The sequence below is a fragment of the Prionailurus bengalensis genome, chromosome C1 (assembly GCF_016509475.1).
Source record: "Prionailurus bengalensis isolate Pbe53 chromosome C1, Fcat_Pben_1.1_paternal_pri, whole genome shotgun sequence".
NCBI classification, from domain to species: Eukaryota; Metazoa; Chordata; class Mammalia; order Carnivora; family Felidae; genus Prionailurus; species Prionailurus bengalensis.
In genome coordinates, this window is record NC_057345.1 from 91,947,712 (window position 1) to 91,965,538 (window position 17,827).

The 17,827-nt window shown below is 38.0% G+C and overlaps 1 protein-coding gene across 5 annotated transcripts in view; it reads left to right on the forward strand.

Annotated features, from left to right (window-relative positions):
* Positions 1 to 17,827, forward strand: part of NTNG1 (netrin G1) — a 339,296-nt gene that overhangs the window by 271,760 nt on the left and 49,709 nt on the right. For 2 of the 5 annotated variants that reach the window (XM_043575711.1, XM_043575712.1), the window contains exons 6-7: positions 6,490 to 6,555; positions 8,889 to 8,948. The exons of 1 other annotated variant lie outside the window; for it this stretch is intronic. In XM_043575711.1, coding sequence (XP_043431646.1) covers positions 6,490 to 6,555; positions 8,889 to 8,948 — 126 coding nt within the window. Of the gene's footprint in view, positions 1 to 6,489; positions 6,556 to 8,888; positions 8,949 to 16,506; positions 16,675 to 17,827 lie in introns of all 5 variants that reach the window. 2 more of the 5 variants (XM_043575715.1, XM_043575713.1) reach the window with 2 other exon arrangements.

The window sequence follows — 17,827 nt, forward strand, 5'->3', positions numbered from 1 at the left end:
GTTTGCTGATGTTCTAGAAGGAAAGCTCAGGTCCCAGGTGAAATGCCTTTGGGACTTTGTTATATCATGTACCCAGTATCCTCATCACAGATCCATTTCATATTCGTGTAACTAGCATTTCACATTCATGAAACCTTTGTGGTTATCCTAAAATTGAATGAACATTAGGATATAGCTGCTGCTTTAATCCTGAAGAATAAATCAAGTATTACAGTGAAGGAGGCGAAGTACCCCCTACCTAAAGAAAAAAGAATTGGGAGGTTTAGTAATGTTATCAAAAATCACCCACCTTGAGCAAACTGACTTTTTTCATGTGTTAACCTTTTCCCAGGTGAATTTAGAGTGCCAGACCAGTTTTTAAGTGTGAGCTGCTATCTGCACCTTTGCTATTATCTCTGTGTAGGGGCATCTGGAAATTCCTAGCATAAACAAAGATTCAGCAAGATCTCTGAAAGGCCCCATGATGAGCCTCAAACATGTAACTGTGAATTCCTGTGCTAAGAGTGTGGGTATCATTGACATCTTCTTGGAGTATAGATATGGAGCTGGTCAACTAAGTGTTTCACTTCCCAGGAAGAATTAGGCAGTGCTTTTGCTCACAACCGGAGGGAGATGCTCCCACATATCTACAGAATTCCATTTTACAAATGGTGAATCTGAGGCTCAGAGGGGCCGAGTCATTTGACCAGTGTAATACAAGCAGGAAGGCCCATCTGACTCCAGAAGTTATGCTCATAACATTACACCAAATGGAAGAACTCAGAAGGAAAAATTCTAGATTTATTGACTCTTACCTCTGACTTTTTCTAGTCCACCACACTGCACTTTAGACCTGTTGATCTCTGAATTGACCCATTTTTGCACAGAGAAATTTAGTGTCCCGGAGAAAAACAGAAGTTCATTTTCTGGTACTTCACTATGTTGTCAATAGAAGTTACCAGCATCATGTCTGAGTAGAAGGGGTAGGGAACTGTGACCTCCACGTTAATATATGCCCTTCCTCTACCCCTAAACATCCTCAGTATGCTGAGCAAGAGGGGAGATGTATAGATGTCAGGTATGTTATAGACCACAAGAAAGACAGCTCATGAAATTTTCTATGCAAATTATGAAACATGTTTGTTCATATTGTATGACAGTAAAAATCCAAAATTTTTTCTTTATTGAAATAGTCACTTATAGCAAAAATAAAATTCTATATGCCATCTCTAGGACAGACCTACCACTATCACATTAAACTATATCTTTCCCATCAGTTTAATGACATGGTAGTTCTGAGGGTAGGCAGCTTGCTATGAAGATGGTAAGATTACCTCCAAGGCCCTAGAGATTTCTTCTGGAAAGCTTTAGGGTTTTCTATAGATTCCTTTCTAGGCATCAATAATGCTTCCAGATTCCCTGAGTAACAGAAGCATTAACTATATAAGGCCCAAAGGACCTTGTGGCTTTGCCTCTACCTGATATTTTCCTCTCACACTCCTTGAAGAAGGATGTTTAATGAAGGCTCACTAACATCCCCCAGGAGTGGATTTTCATATCCATGGTGGCACCCATGGTGGCTTCCCACCATATTTTAGAACCAAAAAATTATTTAAAAATTAGTATTTTTAGGAAACTTAAAGAGCATTCATTCAACATCATCATTTTACAGCATATAAGGCAACGAAGGCTTAAATGAAATGTCTAAGTCATCGGGGCAGTGGCCAAGGTAGGATTCCAGCTCAATATCCAATTTCCAGATTAGGACTCTTCACATTCTACCCTGATATTAGAACTCACCTTCTCATTTGATGAAACTACTAAAGTATGAAATTCTATGTGGTGCACCATTCTAGAAAAAGATGGGAAATCATGGTCACAATTTACTCTGTTTTTAAAAGGTGCCCACAAAGTGAGTTGAAAGTTGCCTATAGTTCATGCAAACTGAGTGCTATGGATGATAGAGGACAACTTAATATTCTAAAACAACCCTACCTCTAAAGCTTTCTTGATGTGAATAACATATTTTCAGCCTTCTGCTTCAAGCTTGTTTTCCAGTTTGACAAATTATGGCGTCAGCAATAGATGGTCAATTTCAGCCATTCCAACATAGTCCCCTCCAATGTATAGTGCAGAGTTTTCCTTGGGGCACAGAGGAGAAAAATTTTCCTCCAAAGTTTCACTCTTGTAACTAGAATCTCATTTTTTCTGATTCATGAAAGTGAGTTTCAAGTGCCACAACCAAACTGTTTTCTGAATTCTCTCCCTGATGAAAAACAGAATTCAGATGACATATATATTTGATTCATAGTCTAAACTGATGTGCCCCCAAATTGAAAGAAATTTGAAAGTTAACATTATATATTTAACTATTAATATTAAAAATCAAATCTTTTTCACAGTATCCCAAACTATTTCCATTGCTTTCTGAACAATAGTATTAATCAATAGAGACCCTAAAACTGGCCTAAAGTAAACTACATCTTAAGTGAGCTTTTTTACCTATCAGTACCACTCACTTTGGGAATAATTAAGATTGCAAAAAATAGGGGGAGCACATTATTTTCTCTAATTCAATTCAGCAAGAACTTTTAATACTACAGTAATCTGATTTTTGTCACAATAGCAACCACAAATGGTATCATAAGGGCTAACATTTTTTAAATGCTCATTACAATATCGAGCAAGTATTAACTCACTGAGTCTTGAAAACAACCAGCAGATAGTGTCATCATCCCCAACTTACAGATGAGAAAGACAAAGAGAGTTTCCTTTTTTTTTTTTTTTTTTGATCAAGAAAGAGACAAGTTCCTTGTCCAAGTGGTAGAGCTGGGATTTTAATCCAGCCCAAGCTCTACTTACCTGCACCATATCTCAAAAAAATTTCCCCAAATAGTTATTTTCTAAGCTTCCCATAGATGCACTTTGAAAATTCAACAATGAGAGTAATTGGATCTGATTGACATTCCAGATATTTTTGTTTTTTGTAAGGGGACAGCTGTGGAGTATGTGATTATGGTCTCTATACTCCTAGAGCCAGTCTTTGGAATCTAGTCAAGGAGATTATCAAAATGAGTCCAGTCCATTTTCCCAGATGTATTGTGCCAGCATCCTTAAGAAATAGGGATTTCCACAGAAGGCTATTCTTGAATGACTAGTCATCTACAACCCCGCTGGACACATGGAGGGATCCCTCCCCTCACCCCAATAATTTCTCAACTCCAGTTTGGGCTTCACTGTGACAGTCGAAAGGTCCACTGCCAAAACATGCAGCAATAATTTTCCCTTCCCTCTTAGTCCTCTAGAGTCTCCAAAGAGCATGTACCTCATCCCAATAGGCCTCATCCTCCCATGAACTTGAGTGGGGGCCCTGCTAGACCATTGGAGAACTCCTAGAGGGATGGAAATTAACACCTAAGGGAAACCTTAGAAATCTTTTAGTCCAGCACCTTTGTTTATAAGGAAATAGAAGTCCAGAGAAATTAACAGCCAGGCAATTCCTTGGTAGCAGTACTGGGACCAAACCTGATTCTTCTGACTCACGGTGACCTTTGCCCTGCAACAAGCCACCACTTTAAGACCTTCATGTTGGCCCAAAGATATGCCTTAGTTAATTTGTGAAAAAGTGAAATTAATAAATTCTGCCTCAGGTCACCCAAAGAGGCAATACAATAGTTTTAATGCAATATATATATATATATATATATATATATATATTTTTTTTTTTTTTTTTTTTTCTATTTTCAATTTCCACCTACTCAAAACAAGTGGCCCCCTGGCTAAAAATTATTAGAAGCTACATGTTATGCAAAGATTTTTCATTAGAATTGGCTATGATAACATAGAATTTGTTTCAATTATACTATTAAAATCATCTTCAATGTGCCTAATTTACTCCTGGGAATTAAACATTTGTTAGTAATATTGATTAAATATTTATTTGAGCCAGGATCTTAGAGTAACAAGAGTAAATGGAGAGTAACTGCCTAATTTTGTTTTCTTACTTAGCCTTGCAATTATAAGACAAAATCAAATTTTTAAAAAATAAGATGAGATATTAAATTAAAAACTCCTGGGGACCAAATATTGGAACATGCATGCACAAACAGTAACATGCTGTAGGAGTCTGGGGGGAGGGAGGGCACAAATTTCAGTGCCTTTTTTTTCAGGACATTTTTCCTTCCAAGGGAAAAACAGCACATAAAATTTTGTCCCATCAGAGATATGTGTAGATTAGATTGGGATTTCCAATGGGATCACTGCTGGTGGTTCTGAGTTTTGAGTGTTCAGGAAAGTTAGGCATCCCACATAATGGAACTTTTGGGGGCGGCGGCGGGGGGGAGAATGTCTAATTACATTCCCAGGCAAATACAAGGGCTACCTTCTCCCCTTCCCCCCAAGAAACCATCTGAAGTACACAATACAAAAGAAAGTTACACTCCAGGTACGGATCAGATTGTGACTGAGCTGTCTACCTCTATAATTCCATACAGTCAGGTAGTTAACGATTCAAAAGTAGAATGCCCTATGTTAACTTTTTATATATTTTATACATTCCTTAACATGGAACCTCAGAATCCTAGGGGGAAAAGTTATATAACACTAGGAAAAGAGTATGCTAAAAATAGGCATAAACAAATATTTAATAGAATATGGGATACAGTTTAATTTATGAAGCTAATTTTCAAAACTCACTTTTAAATTGATTTAGTATAAATGCCGGTCTTTACTTAAATTTCTTGGCAGAGCTTATTAACCAAACAATCATATTGCTTAATTTCATCAAGTCACTAAATACCTAACATCAAATTTACAAACAGCAGCCCCACTATGACCTGTATTTGCCTCTCCTATAAGAAAAATATGGAGAGAACCATTTCAACAAACTAAAATATTCTTAATTTGAAGCTAATAATGTGAGGGAATATATTTCCTATATAAACCCACAATTTTTTTCCAAGTAATTTCTAGAAATCATATTCATTCTCTCAAAATGCAAATTTATAGTTTTTCAGAGGTAATGAGCACTGTTTAAGTAGCCTTGTTCTGTTAATTCAGCATCTACCCAGCACCAAAATGCTCAGGTGAAAAGCAACATTACTTGCCTACTTTGCCTATACATGTTACTAAGTATCTATATATTTAGTAACAGTTGGGTACAAATGTGGAAAATATTATTACACTTTTTTCATTCTGCAGTTTTGACAGAGTAATATCAACATTAAGATTTCATCTGCCTTTGTGTACACACACACACACACAGTAGATCAGCTTTTCTAACAAATATTAAAATACCAAAGTTATAGCGAAAGTACCATGTCTTACAAGAATGTGACTTGCTATAATCTAATTATGGAGGAAACAATCTGATAATACCTGTTTACAGTGGCCTAGCCACTTGATATCAATTATTCAATTATTAGATATTTACTGAGGCCTCCTGCAAGGCTTTGCCCTTCCTCAAAGAGATCCAATCTAATTACAGAGACGAGAAATAGACCTATGAAATTTAAATCAACAATATTAAAACTCATGCCTTATCCCCATATCAATGAGAAATCAGGAGCACAGACAGTAACATGCTATAGGAGTTTGGAGGTGAGAGCACTTTTTGTGGACTTGGGTAGTCCCAAAGGACCACACAGAAGGTGTAGTTTTGAGCTGATCTGAATGGGTGGTAGATTGGAGTCCTAAAATGCCTGCTTTAATAGTTATGCACCTTAGCAAAAATAATTTCAAAGCATCCAATCCTAAACCTAGATGTTCTGCTTTTCCAGAGTCTTTTTTTTTTTTAATATGTATATACTGGTGAATCTAAGAAAGAAAGAACATCAGTTCTCAAGGTAACAATGCTTATAATTACCTCTGGATTGGAGCCAAAAACTCTAGAAACATAGGTTGAAGTAAAAAAAAAAAAAAATCATGAAGACATATACACATCTGTACATACAAGCCTTAGCTATACTAAGAAGCCAGAAATCACCAGTATTCCCTTTCTTTCTCTGAGAAATGGCATAAATAAAAATAGGAAATAAATCCACTTCTTTGCAGAGATAATGGCTCACACTTAAAACATACCCCAAAGAATCTCTCATGAAAGACTAATGCAACCAGTTCATATCTGTAAATATAAATTTCAGAGAATGGAATCCTCCAGTGAGAAATTATTTCTTTCACGTTATCTTCTAGTTTCAGGCACCAGCTTTATATAACAGTTTGAAATGCCGAAGTCCCTATTTGGTTATTTGTAAGAACACTCTAGTTTATTGCAAAAGTAAATGTGTATAGCTTTGTTAGCGAAGGGGCTATCTATTTAATGTCCATTCAATGTTTTGGGAATCATCAATTGCTTGCTCTTGTTTGGTGCGGGAGTCATGTTTTGTTAAGTGCATCACAGCCAAGTTAAAGAGCAGATGTGTGGTTTGTGTCTTTGTCCATATAAGTTTCTGTTTAGACCAAATGACATTATAGCTGAAAATAACATACCCTGATTTTTCCTGATGCATGCAGATCTTCCAAAGTTTAATAGGATATGGCCGAATATTTCTTCCCTTGAGGTTTCTAACCCAAAACAAGGTAGGAGCATGTAAAATTCCTAGCAATATAAAACCCCACATGTTTAGGGGGAAAATCCCATATACTATTTTTCAGCACTGAATAACAGCATTATTGTGAATGCCATGTCTTTGAAAGAATCCTGATTCAAATATTATTTCTAATATGAAGAGTGCCCTGGAAATATTAGAGTGAAAGATATAGGGGAAAATTAGATGGCATAGAAGTTACAAGCACTTCATCAAATTTAGGTTGAATGTCTCTCCCAAGAGAAGCCTAGAGTTTTGCTGCCATCACAGTTTGGAATATAAATAATAAGCCTTAAAAACTTCTGAGTGCTGCAGGTGTCCTTCCAATGTCTCCTTTTTGCTCCTCTTAACGAAACTGACTAGTACGTCAGTTGTGTTGAAGGTCGGGGGAAAAATACATAAAGGCAGTATTGCAACCCCTAACAGACTTGTTTTCTTTTACTGTTTCTCCATATTGACTGGCAGAAATTTGAATCTCTCTCTCTCTCTCTGTGTATCTCTCTCTCTCGCTCTCTCTCTCTCTCTCTCTCTCCCTCTCTCTTTCTCTTCCACATCACAGTATATTTTCTCTGTTGGGGCTTCCCCTTTTAATCCTTTACAAATTAACAATTATTTCTAGCAGCATTAAGAACAACCTGCTCTCTGTCTGTCTTTAGAGCAGTAATTATTTTCTGACTTGTAACCTCAAAAATAAGTAAATAAATAAAAGAGAGAGACTGACAGCAGTGTGATTACACAGGAAGAAATAGAACTTTTAAAAACTGGGCAATGAGTTTTTAAACGCAATGTTAAATTCACATTAACATCTAGCCTATAGATGTATATAGACATGTATAAATAGGAGTTTATTTTAAGAGAAAATTGTATTCTTTTGCCTTCTTTCTTCTAAAAAAAAAGGCACATTTTTGGCTTCCACCTTCTTTCATTACATACAGGATGTTCCTTTTAAACTCTAATGAATACAGATGGAGGAGGAAATGAGCGAAAGGAGGAACCAGGAAATAGCTGCTAAGCAAACAAAATATATTAGCAATTTGTTGGGGAGTCAAATTGGAAGGGCTGCATTTTCAGTCCTTGATCAGGGTGATGAAATCGAGACTGTCCTAGATACATATATTAGTAGCAAATAGAATTATCTTAATCATCTGCTCCAAATGAATTTTTTCAACTTTCTGCATACATATGTGGAAGAAGAAATAGAGCTCAAGCTCACCCCTATTAGTATAATTCTGTGAGGATTTGGGGGAGGTTTAGTGCCTTTATTCCTTGGCAGGTTCAATGAGAGCATCTTCAGTGAAATGTCACTCAGTATTTCCCATTGAATTTCAGAGTTCAACAAATTATACAAGACAGGATCTAAGACTTAACACTTCTCCACAGTGAGTTTTGAGATGAACAAGATTATGCATTGTTCAAAACCTGAAACACACCTGCTTAATTATTTTGCTGTGTTTTCTGTCAGTGTCACTGCACAGAAAACTTTCAGAAATACCTTCAGCTAATACCAGGTGCAGTTTTTTTAGAACGTGGGTAATGAGTTCAATTTATTTGAGAAGCGGCGCACGGGATAAAGTGCTTAAACTTGAAATTTTAGCTCAAGGGGCACTTTCTAACAGAGGCCAGTTCTGTGCAGCCATAATTTATCTTGTCAACATCTGCAAAGAACGTCAGGCTCTATCTGCTTTTGCTGTTTTCGCAAGCAACTCGTCATGAATAATCGGAAAAGAAATGGCAGACAGCATACAGAGCAATCTCTGCCATTAACAAACTGATATGACCACAAAGGTAATAAATATTGAGAAGGAGACTACATTTTTCAAAGGTAGACAGATTCAAGGTGACTCTGAGACTAAGGTCCATATGGTTGGCCACTGAGATTATGTTCCGTGAGGTCTAATCAGTTCAACAAAAATAATCTAACTGGCTGAGGCACAGACGAGCTTTTGGTTACACAGAGAAAATGACAGTGAATTGAGGCAATGACTGCTAATTATCTCAGCACAACTACTATTTTAAGAGAGGGTCAATAGGGGATCCTAATATCCATAATGTTACCAGAATAATCCTTGCATAACTGGACTCTTAAATGGTAATTCTCTTTGCCTCTGAAAATAAAGCTTCTAAACTTTATTACTGACAATGTAAAACCATTTTCAGCCAAATACAAGACTTCCTTTGGGACTGAAACCATCTCCCAGAAACAACAGATACAAATAGTCTCTTCATTTAGGGCTACCTTTTCAAGTGGGTTGATGATAAGTTATTACAGTTTGAACGTTTCACTATTGTTTCTAATGTTCTGTTCATTCTTTTAAACCTATCCAGTTGCTCCCAAATTAGCTTTGTCAACAGTTTCTTCTGTTCAAGTTGCAAACCACAAGAGAGGTAGGAATTCTTGGATTCATACAGTGATTTCATGGTGTTATGTGTTGTGAAACATTGCACTGTATGAATCTGGAATATCTGTGAAGTGTACCCATCAGCTTATCGGTGAGGCATGTTGACTGATACCAATCAATGCATCAAAAAGTACTGAAAATGTCATCTGTAAGAGACAAAAAACTTCACTGAGAAATTTCACTGCTGCAAATGAAAATTGCTGCAACATTTGTTTTCTGAAAGATTAACACGTGAATAAACATTCAAACAGCTTAGGATCCTGTTTAGAACATGAATGTTAGAGTATTAACATTGTTGTTCATTGGCATTGAAAATAAGGAAACCCACTTACAGTGAGTTTCAAGGATGCTTTTCATGAGAACAGAATGGCAGGTTCCGTGTTTTGTGCCCATTTGACTTTTGGACAAACGAAATAGCTTATATTTTCTATTTCCATTGTTTGAAATGAAATTGAATGAATACCAGTGAAGATCTACACTGGGTTTAGCATTGATTATGACCTGAAAATAATAATTACATTACTTACTTTAAATGCAAGCAAGCAGTATCTCATCTGTGACTCATGAATAGTCCATTCCAGCTAGCATCTGTCATTCACAGAATGAAGATTTTTCAGGAAACATAAAGACTTCTGTTTTTATTTTACCATTTTCCTTTAAATGTCTTCTGTGACAGGTGTGTCTTGTTTTCCACCCTTGACTGTTGGGCTTATGTCATGTTTTTTGGTTTGTGGGGTTTTTTTTTTGTTCTTTGTTTTTTCATGAAACACCTCTTATAAAGAAATCTGTTTATTAACAAAGTCAAAATTCAGTTTGACCCACTTGATGAAAATGACCATAATAGCTTATTTATTCCTTATTGAATAGAGTCAGATCATTTTCCAGATTTTAATTAATGTTGAGTTGGTCCTTCTGTGACGTAAAGAGAAAAAGATGAAACTGGGCCAAAGATGGGAAAGGGGAAATGGATGGTATTCAAACCATGTCTTAAACTTTCCTCACAATGTGCTTTTTACATATCAAGCATTAATGGTGCCCTTTTGAGGGGAATACAAATGTATTTGAATTTGGGGGAACTAAGTTCTTTGGAACAGACCGGCCACAGCGTCATAGGGTATCAAGCCTATCTGGGCAAGTGTGCCCATCTTAAGGCCACAGGGGGAAGATCTTTCTTTATCTCCAAAATGCAAATCCACACAAAGAAACCAAGGAAGCGGAGGAAACAGAGAAGCATTAGGGACTTTCATAGATTTCATTTCTCTTATGTCCCGTCAAGTACACTGGAAATACAAGGGGCCTCTTGACCTGGAATTTCACCCTGCATCATTGAATCTCCAGTTTCCTGGGGTCATAGCACTAATGAGGTTCAAACACATCTCCAGAGGCAGGAAGAAGCCACCTAATGACTTATCATTTAAAAAAATCCATATCGTCATCAAATGATGTATGTAGCTTCAAAAGCTACATAAGGTTGCAAAATAGGGGAGGGGTGGGGTAAGGACCAGCAAAATGCTACAGCCACTTCACTGCCACCCCTGGAGGAGGCCCCTCAGAGGCATGGTGACTCTATTAATGTAGTGAGAGGAAAATACTTTTTGAGAGTTCTCATTCCTTTACTTTCTATCTAAACTCTTTTCCCCAAATCTGTTTTGTTTCTTTTTTAATGAATTTTCATCAGCTTTCCTAATTTGGCCAAAAAGAAAAATGACCTGTGCCATATTCAGAGGACTTGATCTTATATTTACATAGGCCATGTAACATATGATGCAAGGCAACATGGCAAACAGTAAGAAAGAAGACACCCACGGGAAGTTTAACCCCTCCTATTCTAACATTCTTTTTCTTCCATTCTCTTTCTCTCCAACCTCTTGCTTCTGGCAACTCCTCCTTGCCCAGCCCTTCTCCAGCCAGTGTCAGTCAGAAAGAACCTTTACTTAAGAGGGTTGGGTCGTTCCTGATCTAGACCAACCACTCCTTCTAAAATACTCCTTCTAAAGTATCCCTAGCTTTAATTGGTCTTAACTAGCCAATTGCTAAGTATTGTAGTATCTTATCATAACTGTTTCATATGAGCTCACCTATTCATATGGGGGATTTTACCCCACAGGGGACTTTTGGTTGTCACAACTCGGGGGTTGCTACTGCATCCAGTAGGTAGAGGCCAGGGATGCTTCTAAATAGCCTACAACATATAGGAAAACAAAGAATTATTTGGCCCAACGTGGAAATAGTGCCAAGGCTGAGAAACCACCCTAGACTCTGCAGGACTGGCTCATGTTGTTCCCTGGTATGAGGTGATTCTCAGGAAATATGTACTGCCAGCGGTTCCGTGCACACCATGGCCATGTGTTCTAGATGACCCCACTAGCTCGTCTACACAGCAGCAATGAAAAATCATCTACAGTGTAATCTGAGATTGAAAAACTACATAAAACCATAGAAGTTTTTACAAGTCTCCTTTTTTTCTTCCCAAAATGATCTGCATAGACGGGTAGACAACCCTCAGCTAAAATAATCAGTAACTCAGTTACACCTTGTTGGTGTGGCTGTTGTTTTTCTAAACTCTTGGGTATATGGGATGTAGCCAGACTCTGATGGAATTCAAATGGGGGAGGCATGAATTTAAGCATAACTTTCCTCTTGTGTCTGCCTGTGTTTTGCAAAAAAGGGCACCTTTAGAATCGTCACATATTCACAGATACGTTCATTTGACAATGTTCGTTGAGTGCCTAGCATGTGACAGATGTTTTGAGTTCTCTGGTTACATCTGTAAACATAACACAGTCCACACTCATGTATTTATACTCAGAGTATGGGGGAAAAATTATTTTAAATATACTTTCCAGTTACTATAAATTCTACAAAAAATTAAGTAGGATTAGGAAATTAGTATGTTTAGGCATTGCTGTTATTTCAAAGAGAGTGGTCACAAAATTTTCTTTGAGCAGAAACCTAAGCACAAAGTGAGGAAGCAAGTCACAGGGATGTCTAGGGGAAGAAGATTCTACACAGAGGTAACAGCAAGAGCAAAGGCCCCAGAGAAGTCCCTGGCATGTTTGCAGAGCAACATGGAGGCTTTGTACAAGAGCAAGGAGGAAAGTGATTGCAGTGAGCCACCAGGGAGGCCAGGGGCCAGATCAATTGGGAATGAATGCATGTAAGTTCTGTGTTTTATTCTGAATGGCATGGAAAGCCATTAGGATTGTAAACAAAGGGATGTCATGACTGAATTTAAGTTTTGAAAGAGTCACTCTGACTGCTGTGTGGAGAGGAGGTATCACTAGCATGGAAGCCAAGAGAGCAGTTTGGGGACCATTGCAATAATCCAAGTGCCTTTAACTCAAGGTGACAGAGTAAGAGGTGGTGAGATTAGAGTGTATTTTAAAAGCATAGCCAAGAATATCTGCCGATTGACTGGTTGTCAGGGATGAGGAAAAAAAGACATGTCAAGAACAACATCAGGAATTTTGAGCTAAGCAATTGGAGGAATGGAGTTGCCATTTACTGAGATAGGGTGGGCTGCCTGGGTGAGTAGCAGGTTTGGGAAGGTTGACCTAAGAGCTCTGTTATGAACATGTTGAAGTTGAGATATCTAGTAAATGTCCAGGTGGAGACTAAGAATGCAGATGAGTGTGTCAGTCTGGAGGAAGTCTCACTAACTGGGGAGTTGATCTAGGCTGAAACAACTATTTTGGAAAGGTCAGCATCTAGATGATGTGTAAAGTCCGGAGACTGGGTAAGGAGCCCTAGGCTCTAGGTTGAGCCTAAAGAGCAAAGAGTTCCAAGAGCTAAGCCCTGAGTACCTGTGAGGAGAAAGGACCAAGAGGAAAAGAGAGGGAAAAACAATCATGGGTGGAGAAGAAGAAGCAAGAGAAAGTGGTGACCCAGAAGTCCCCTGTTTTAGGAAGGATTTCCTGGCAGCCCTAAAGGTCCCTTTGAGACTTATGGTTATAAACTTAACATGACACTTGTTTCAAAATAGTTGGAGAAAAACTCCAGCCACATTTAGCTGCTGGGGTGTAGGCATGGAGAGATGGAGAGGTGGATTTAAGCAGGATCAGGTTTTCCCAGGAGACTGATTGCGGTGGACACTCGGGGTCAAGGGAGATGAGAGTGCATGAAAGGAAGTCACTGTAAGGAAGGACCATGGACTCCATACTTTGTAAGAAGGGAAAGGAGGACATGGCAGGTCAATGAGTTGAGAGATCAAAGAATTGTTGAACTATTAGTATCATCCCTACAGGATCTTAATATGGTAATGTAACTCAGACTACATCGTTAATAATCATTCAAGGATTCTGTGCCTGTGTGGAAAGACTAGTTCCTAAAGAGCGGTAGATTAACAGAATACTGAAAAATAATACAGCAGCCTAATAATTACATTTGAAATGCCTTGCATTTATACACTGCTCTCATGTTTTTCAAATCATTTTCAAAGATCTTTGTGTCATTTTACATTCTCAAATATATCGTGGCCAGAGAAGACAGCTTTATTGAAGTCTCAGAAGAATCTTAGAAGTCTTAAAAGAATCAAGTTGCTACCCTGTTTCCTAGATTAAAAGATATTTAAATATCCACTTATCTTCTAAAATAAATTTATTAATATTGGGCATTTAGCTGGTATGGTTCTATATATAATTATGCAACTTACATTATTTATCTTCTCCTACCAAAATTAATAAATCGGTCTTCAAACAAGACCCAGAAACAAATAATGTCATTGTGGAAATGTATACGACTCATTGAATTCAGAGTAATAGTAGATGATAGTGTGACATTTGATGTGTCCATGGAGATTCATGGGCTGAGTCTTGAAAGTGCTGAACTTGGATATCTATAGATATGTTTTATTTCTTGGATAAAACTTTGTCAGATAGAGCTCAGCATGTACTCTTGCCATTGCGCAGATCTTACAGAACCCTTCAAATACCCACAAAGGAAATGATTTATGAAACTTCTCTAGCTTTATTCTCTACACTTTCCCCAACTTCATACCTTTGCAGGTTCTATTCCCTTTTCACCTGAAATGCTCATCCCCTCTCCCCCAAACTTCTTTTTTCTAACAAACCCTACCTGCCCTCATGGAAGACCCATTGTTAAGTCCAGTGTTAAGGTAGTTTTTGCTAATTCCCCTCAAGTTAAATGGCCTCCTCCTTAGATCACTTTGTGTCACTGTTTGACTTTCTTAGCACATGCTCTTTTGTTTTCTAGTTATTCTAACCATATGTTTGTCTTACCCACAAAACTAGTTTTTTGACAACAAGGGCTTCTTTGTAGCTCCAGCTTTTTTCAAAGCTGGATAAATTATATTAGGTGCACCAAGGGCCAGCCTGGGATGGGGAATATAAGAAACAACCACCAAGGAACGTCTTCCAGGAGGGAGAGCCAGAGGACAGGGCTGTTGATGCCCATCCCTCAGCAGTTCCAGGCAGCTCTGAAGAAGTCCTTAGGAAGCAATTAGATTTGGAACTTGGGTCTCCTTCCTGAAACCACTACTCTTGGGTGGCTCTAGGCCAGAAAGGTTTTCCCTGTTCCAAATCCTCAACCAAGAAAGGCTCTAGAGCCCTTTTAGGTTTCCTCGCAAGTCAGAATTGCCAGCATAAACAAGGTGTAACTCAGGGAGATATAGTGTATTGGAGTGATATGTTTGTTTTCTAAGAAAATTTAATTTGGTGATCTGTAATTCTATTATTTTTGTTGTTATTGTTTTATTATTATTAATATGGCATACCTTAACTACTGCATAGGCCTCCTTCCCACTCTGCTCTTCTCCCTCTGCTTCCTCCTGATCCCAGCCCCCAACATGCACGCGCACGCGCGCGCGCACACACACACACACACACACACACACACACACACACACACACGACAGAGCTATCCTCCCCTAAAGGAACCAGCTTGTCTTCAGGAGCCTCCCCTTCTTCTTGCTTCCCTTTTGAGCATCTAGAATCCCCAAAGTGCTGACCCTAATCTTGGTATCTTTCACTAGTCACTATATCCAGTGTCCTCCTCTGCTTTGATACACATTTTATTTTATTCTTTCAGGACCTTGACCCTCTGCTATAGCAATCAGCTCTGCACTAAATAAATCCACACCATTCCGATGAGTACCAGCATGTTTAAAAAAAATCCAGTCTCTCTTCCTTAATCTTCGTTATTCATTTTGACAGTGCTTATTCATTGTTACTCTGCTCATCAAATGCGATACTTCCAAAGTTTATCTAAGCCAAAAGAGTAACTCAGTCCCTTGCATAATGCCTGGCACATGGTAGATCAACCCAATAAAATATGGAATGAATGAATGAATGAATGAATGGGTTCAAGTAGTGGCTGTCTTTGGCTTCCTAGTGAGGTAAAATAAAGGTCAGACATTAAAAAGAGGAGTATTTTTGGATAAACTAAATAAAGGTTTTGCAGTATCACCGTTGACCTTCCTCATTAATATCCAGCTACACCTGCCCCCATATTTTGAGAAGACAAATTAGCTTCCCCACCTACTTACTTCTCCTGTCTTTTTTTTTTTCTTTTTCTATCTGATTTGATGGTGATTGCTACCGGTAAAGGCTTTGTCTTTACCACTTTTTTGAAAAATGTTGAATTAGATGAACAACTTCTTGCTTTAGCTGAGATGCAACCAAGAGAAAATGTAATCACTCCCCATCCTTCCCCACCTGCTCTCCTTCTCTTTCCCCATCTCCTTGTCTAGTTCTTCTCACCATCAGGACCTCAGCCTCAGAGGCATCTCCAACATTCTGGGAAAACAAAGAAAGGAAATCTGGGAGTACTGTATAATCACTAGCTACCTAATCCTTCTTTTGTAGTGGACTCAGCTTGAAATTTGAATGAAAAGGAAATCTTCAGAGCACTTTTCCCATACAAATCATCTCTCTGTTTTTTGTATTTTCTCTCACACATAAACAAACATCATATTTGGCCTGATGAAAGGCTTACAAAGGCTGTCTTTTCTGTTAGTATTTGGAATAAAAATAGAGAATTGTTTAGTCCTCCAGATCCCTATTAAATTTGCCACAATTTCTGTGAAACCCTGACCGAGCTACTGTCTTAACATAAATGATAATGAGACTAAACAAAGGAGTCATGGGTGATGGCAGGCTCAGGCCCTAGATGCTCACATACTTCCCTCCCTTTTTTTTAAGAGTGCAAATGTGAAGAAAAAAATGGGGAAGTGATGTAAAGACAGTAAAGTTCTCAGTGTGCAAAAATTAGACTTTTGCATCAATGGCGACCGAGCCTTCCCAAATTTTAAAAGGTGTACACCTGCAAATGCTTCTGTTCATATTGTATGCCAAGAATTAACACTCTTCGGTCATGTTCTGAATGTCCAACCTTTCTATCCTGCTTGAAACAGACGCTACTTCCATGCCAGTCACAACCACCTGTGGTCGCCATGTGTCATGTTGCATCACATAGATGTAATGCCATTCTGCCATCTTTTCTCCACTCCTCATTTTATCCAAGCATGTAGTGTGCTATTACTCTGCTACTGTATACACTCTGTATACATTTCTGTTCTTCCTTGCAAGATTGTGAATGCTTCGGCCACTCCAATCGATGCAGTTATATCGATCTGCTAAATACAGTCATTTGCGTGAGCTGTAAACACAACACTAGAGGGCAGCACTGTGAGTTATGCAGGCTGGGCTACTTCAGAAATGCTTCTGCACAGCTGGACGATGAGAATGTGTGCATAGGTCAGTTCCATTATAATTTCAGCTATTGTTCTGTGCCTTTCGAGCTATGGGGAGCGATTCAAGGTGAAGAGGCTGTTAACTTGAACCACGGCTGAGCCAGAATGAACTTTCTCAATGGAGAAAACATCCTTGTGGTAGACTTAAAATTCTCTTGTGCCAGTTGAATTGGGGAATATATTCTGAATCCTTATGTTTTTGTTGCTTTAAATATGATGATCTGGAAATCTTGTTTAGAAGATGAAGAATTTTCTATCAATTATTCTTTCTTCCTTTTTTTTTTTGCATGAAATCTTAAAACCTGGTAATATCAAACTGATCTTAAAGGCTTATGTTGTACATTCAACTTTTAAAATGAAAACTCATTATATGGCACTTAATTATAGATATGAGAAATTAGGATAAACTCTTGCACATAACTGGTAATCAACAAACATTGATTGATTAAAAATATTGCCAATTGGAATTGAAAATCATTAGCAACTGGTAATATAGAAGTTTGCCTGACTTTTCCATCCATAGCAAGGAAATTCCATTTATTTAATTTTCCTAGCCCCCCAAAGCAGAAGCAATTTCTCAGAAGTATTATAGGCAATGAATTCTCATAGCTTCCAAGGTAAATAAGGAAAAACTGGGTCCACAGGATTCCCTTGAGCACTATCCCCTACCCACCATGACTACTGCTCAGGTCAACTGGAGAAAGAACCTGTTTTCACAGACAAAAAATTTCTCCCACCTTTTGCACAGTGGAACCAGTCTTTAAGAAAGGGAGCTGATGGAAAAATAAGAAACAATAAATGGAATTTCACTTCATAATTTACTTTGAAGAAATGCATATATTTGAAATGGTCAAGGTACATGTGTGTCTGTTACCATACCAGTAGGTAAATACATTGGCAACTAATTTTCAAAATAGAATTTTTCACATAAAGACTAATGTAAATTTTTTAAAAATGCAGAAAAATGACAGGTGGTTTTTTTCATCAAAAAAGAAATCTAATCTGCAATTCTGAGATCATTGTCTTCTGATTAGGTCATCAAGATCATATGGCTACTTGCCCAGAATCCCATAAACTAGGTCTACAAGTTGTTGTGAATTCAGTTAGACCAAGTTTACATAATACTGTTGATATCTACAGTATGTTCTATTTTTCCA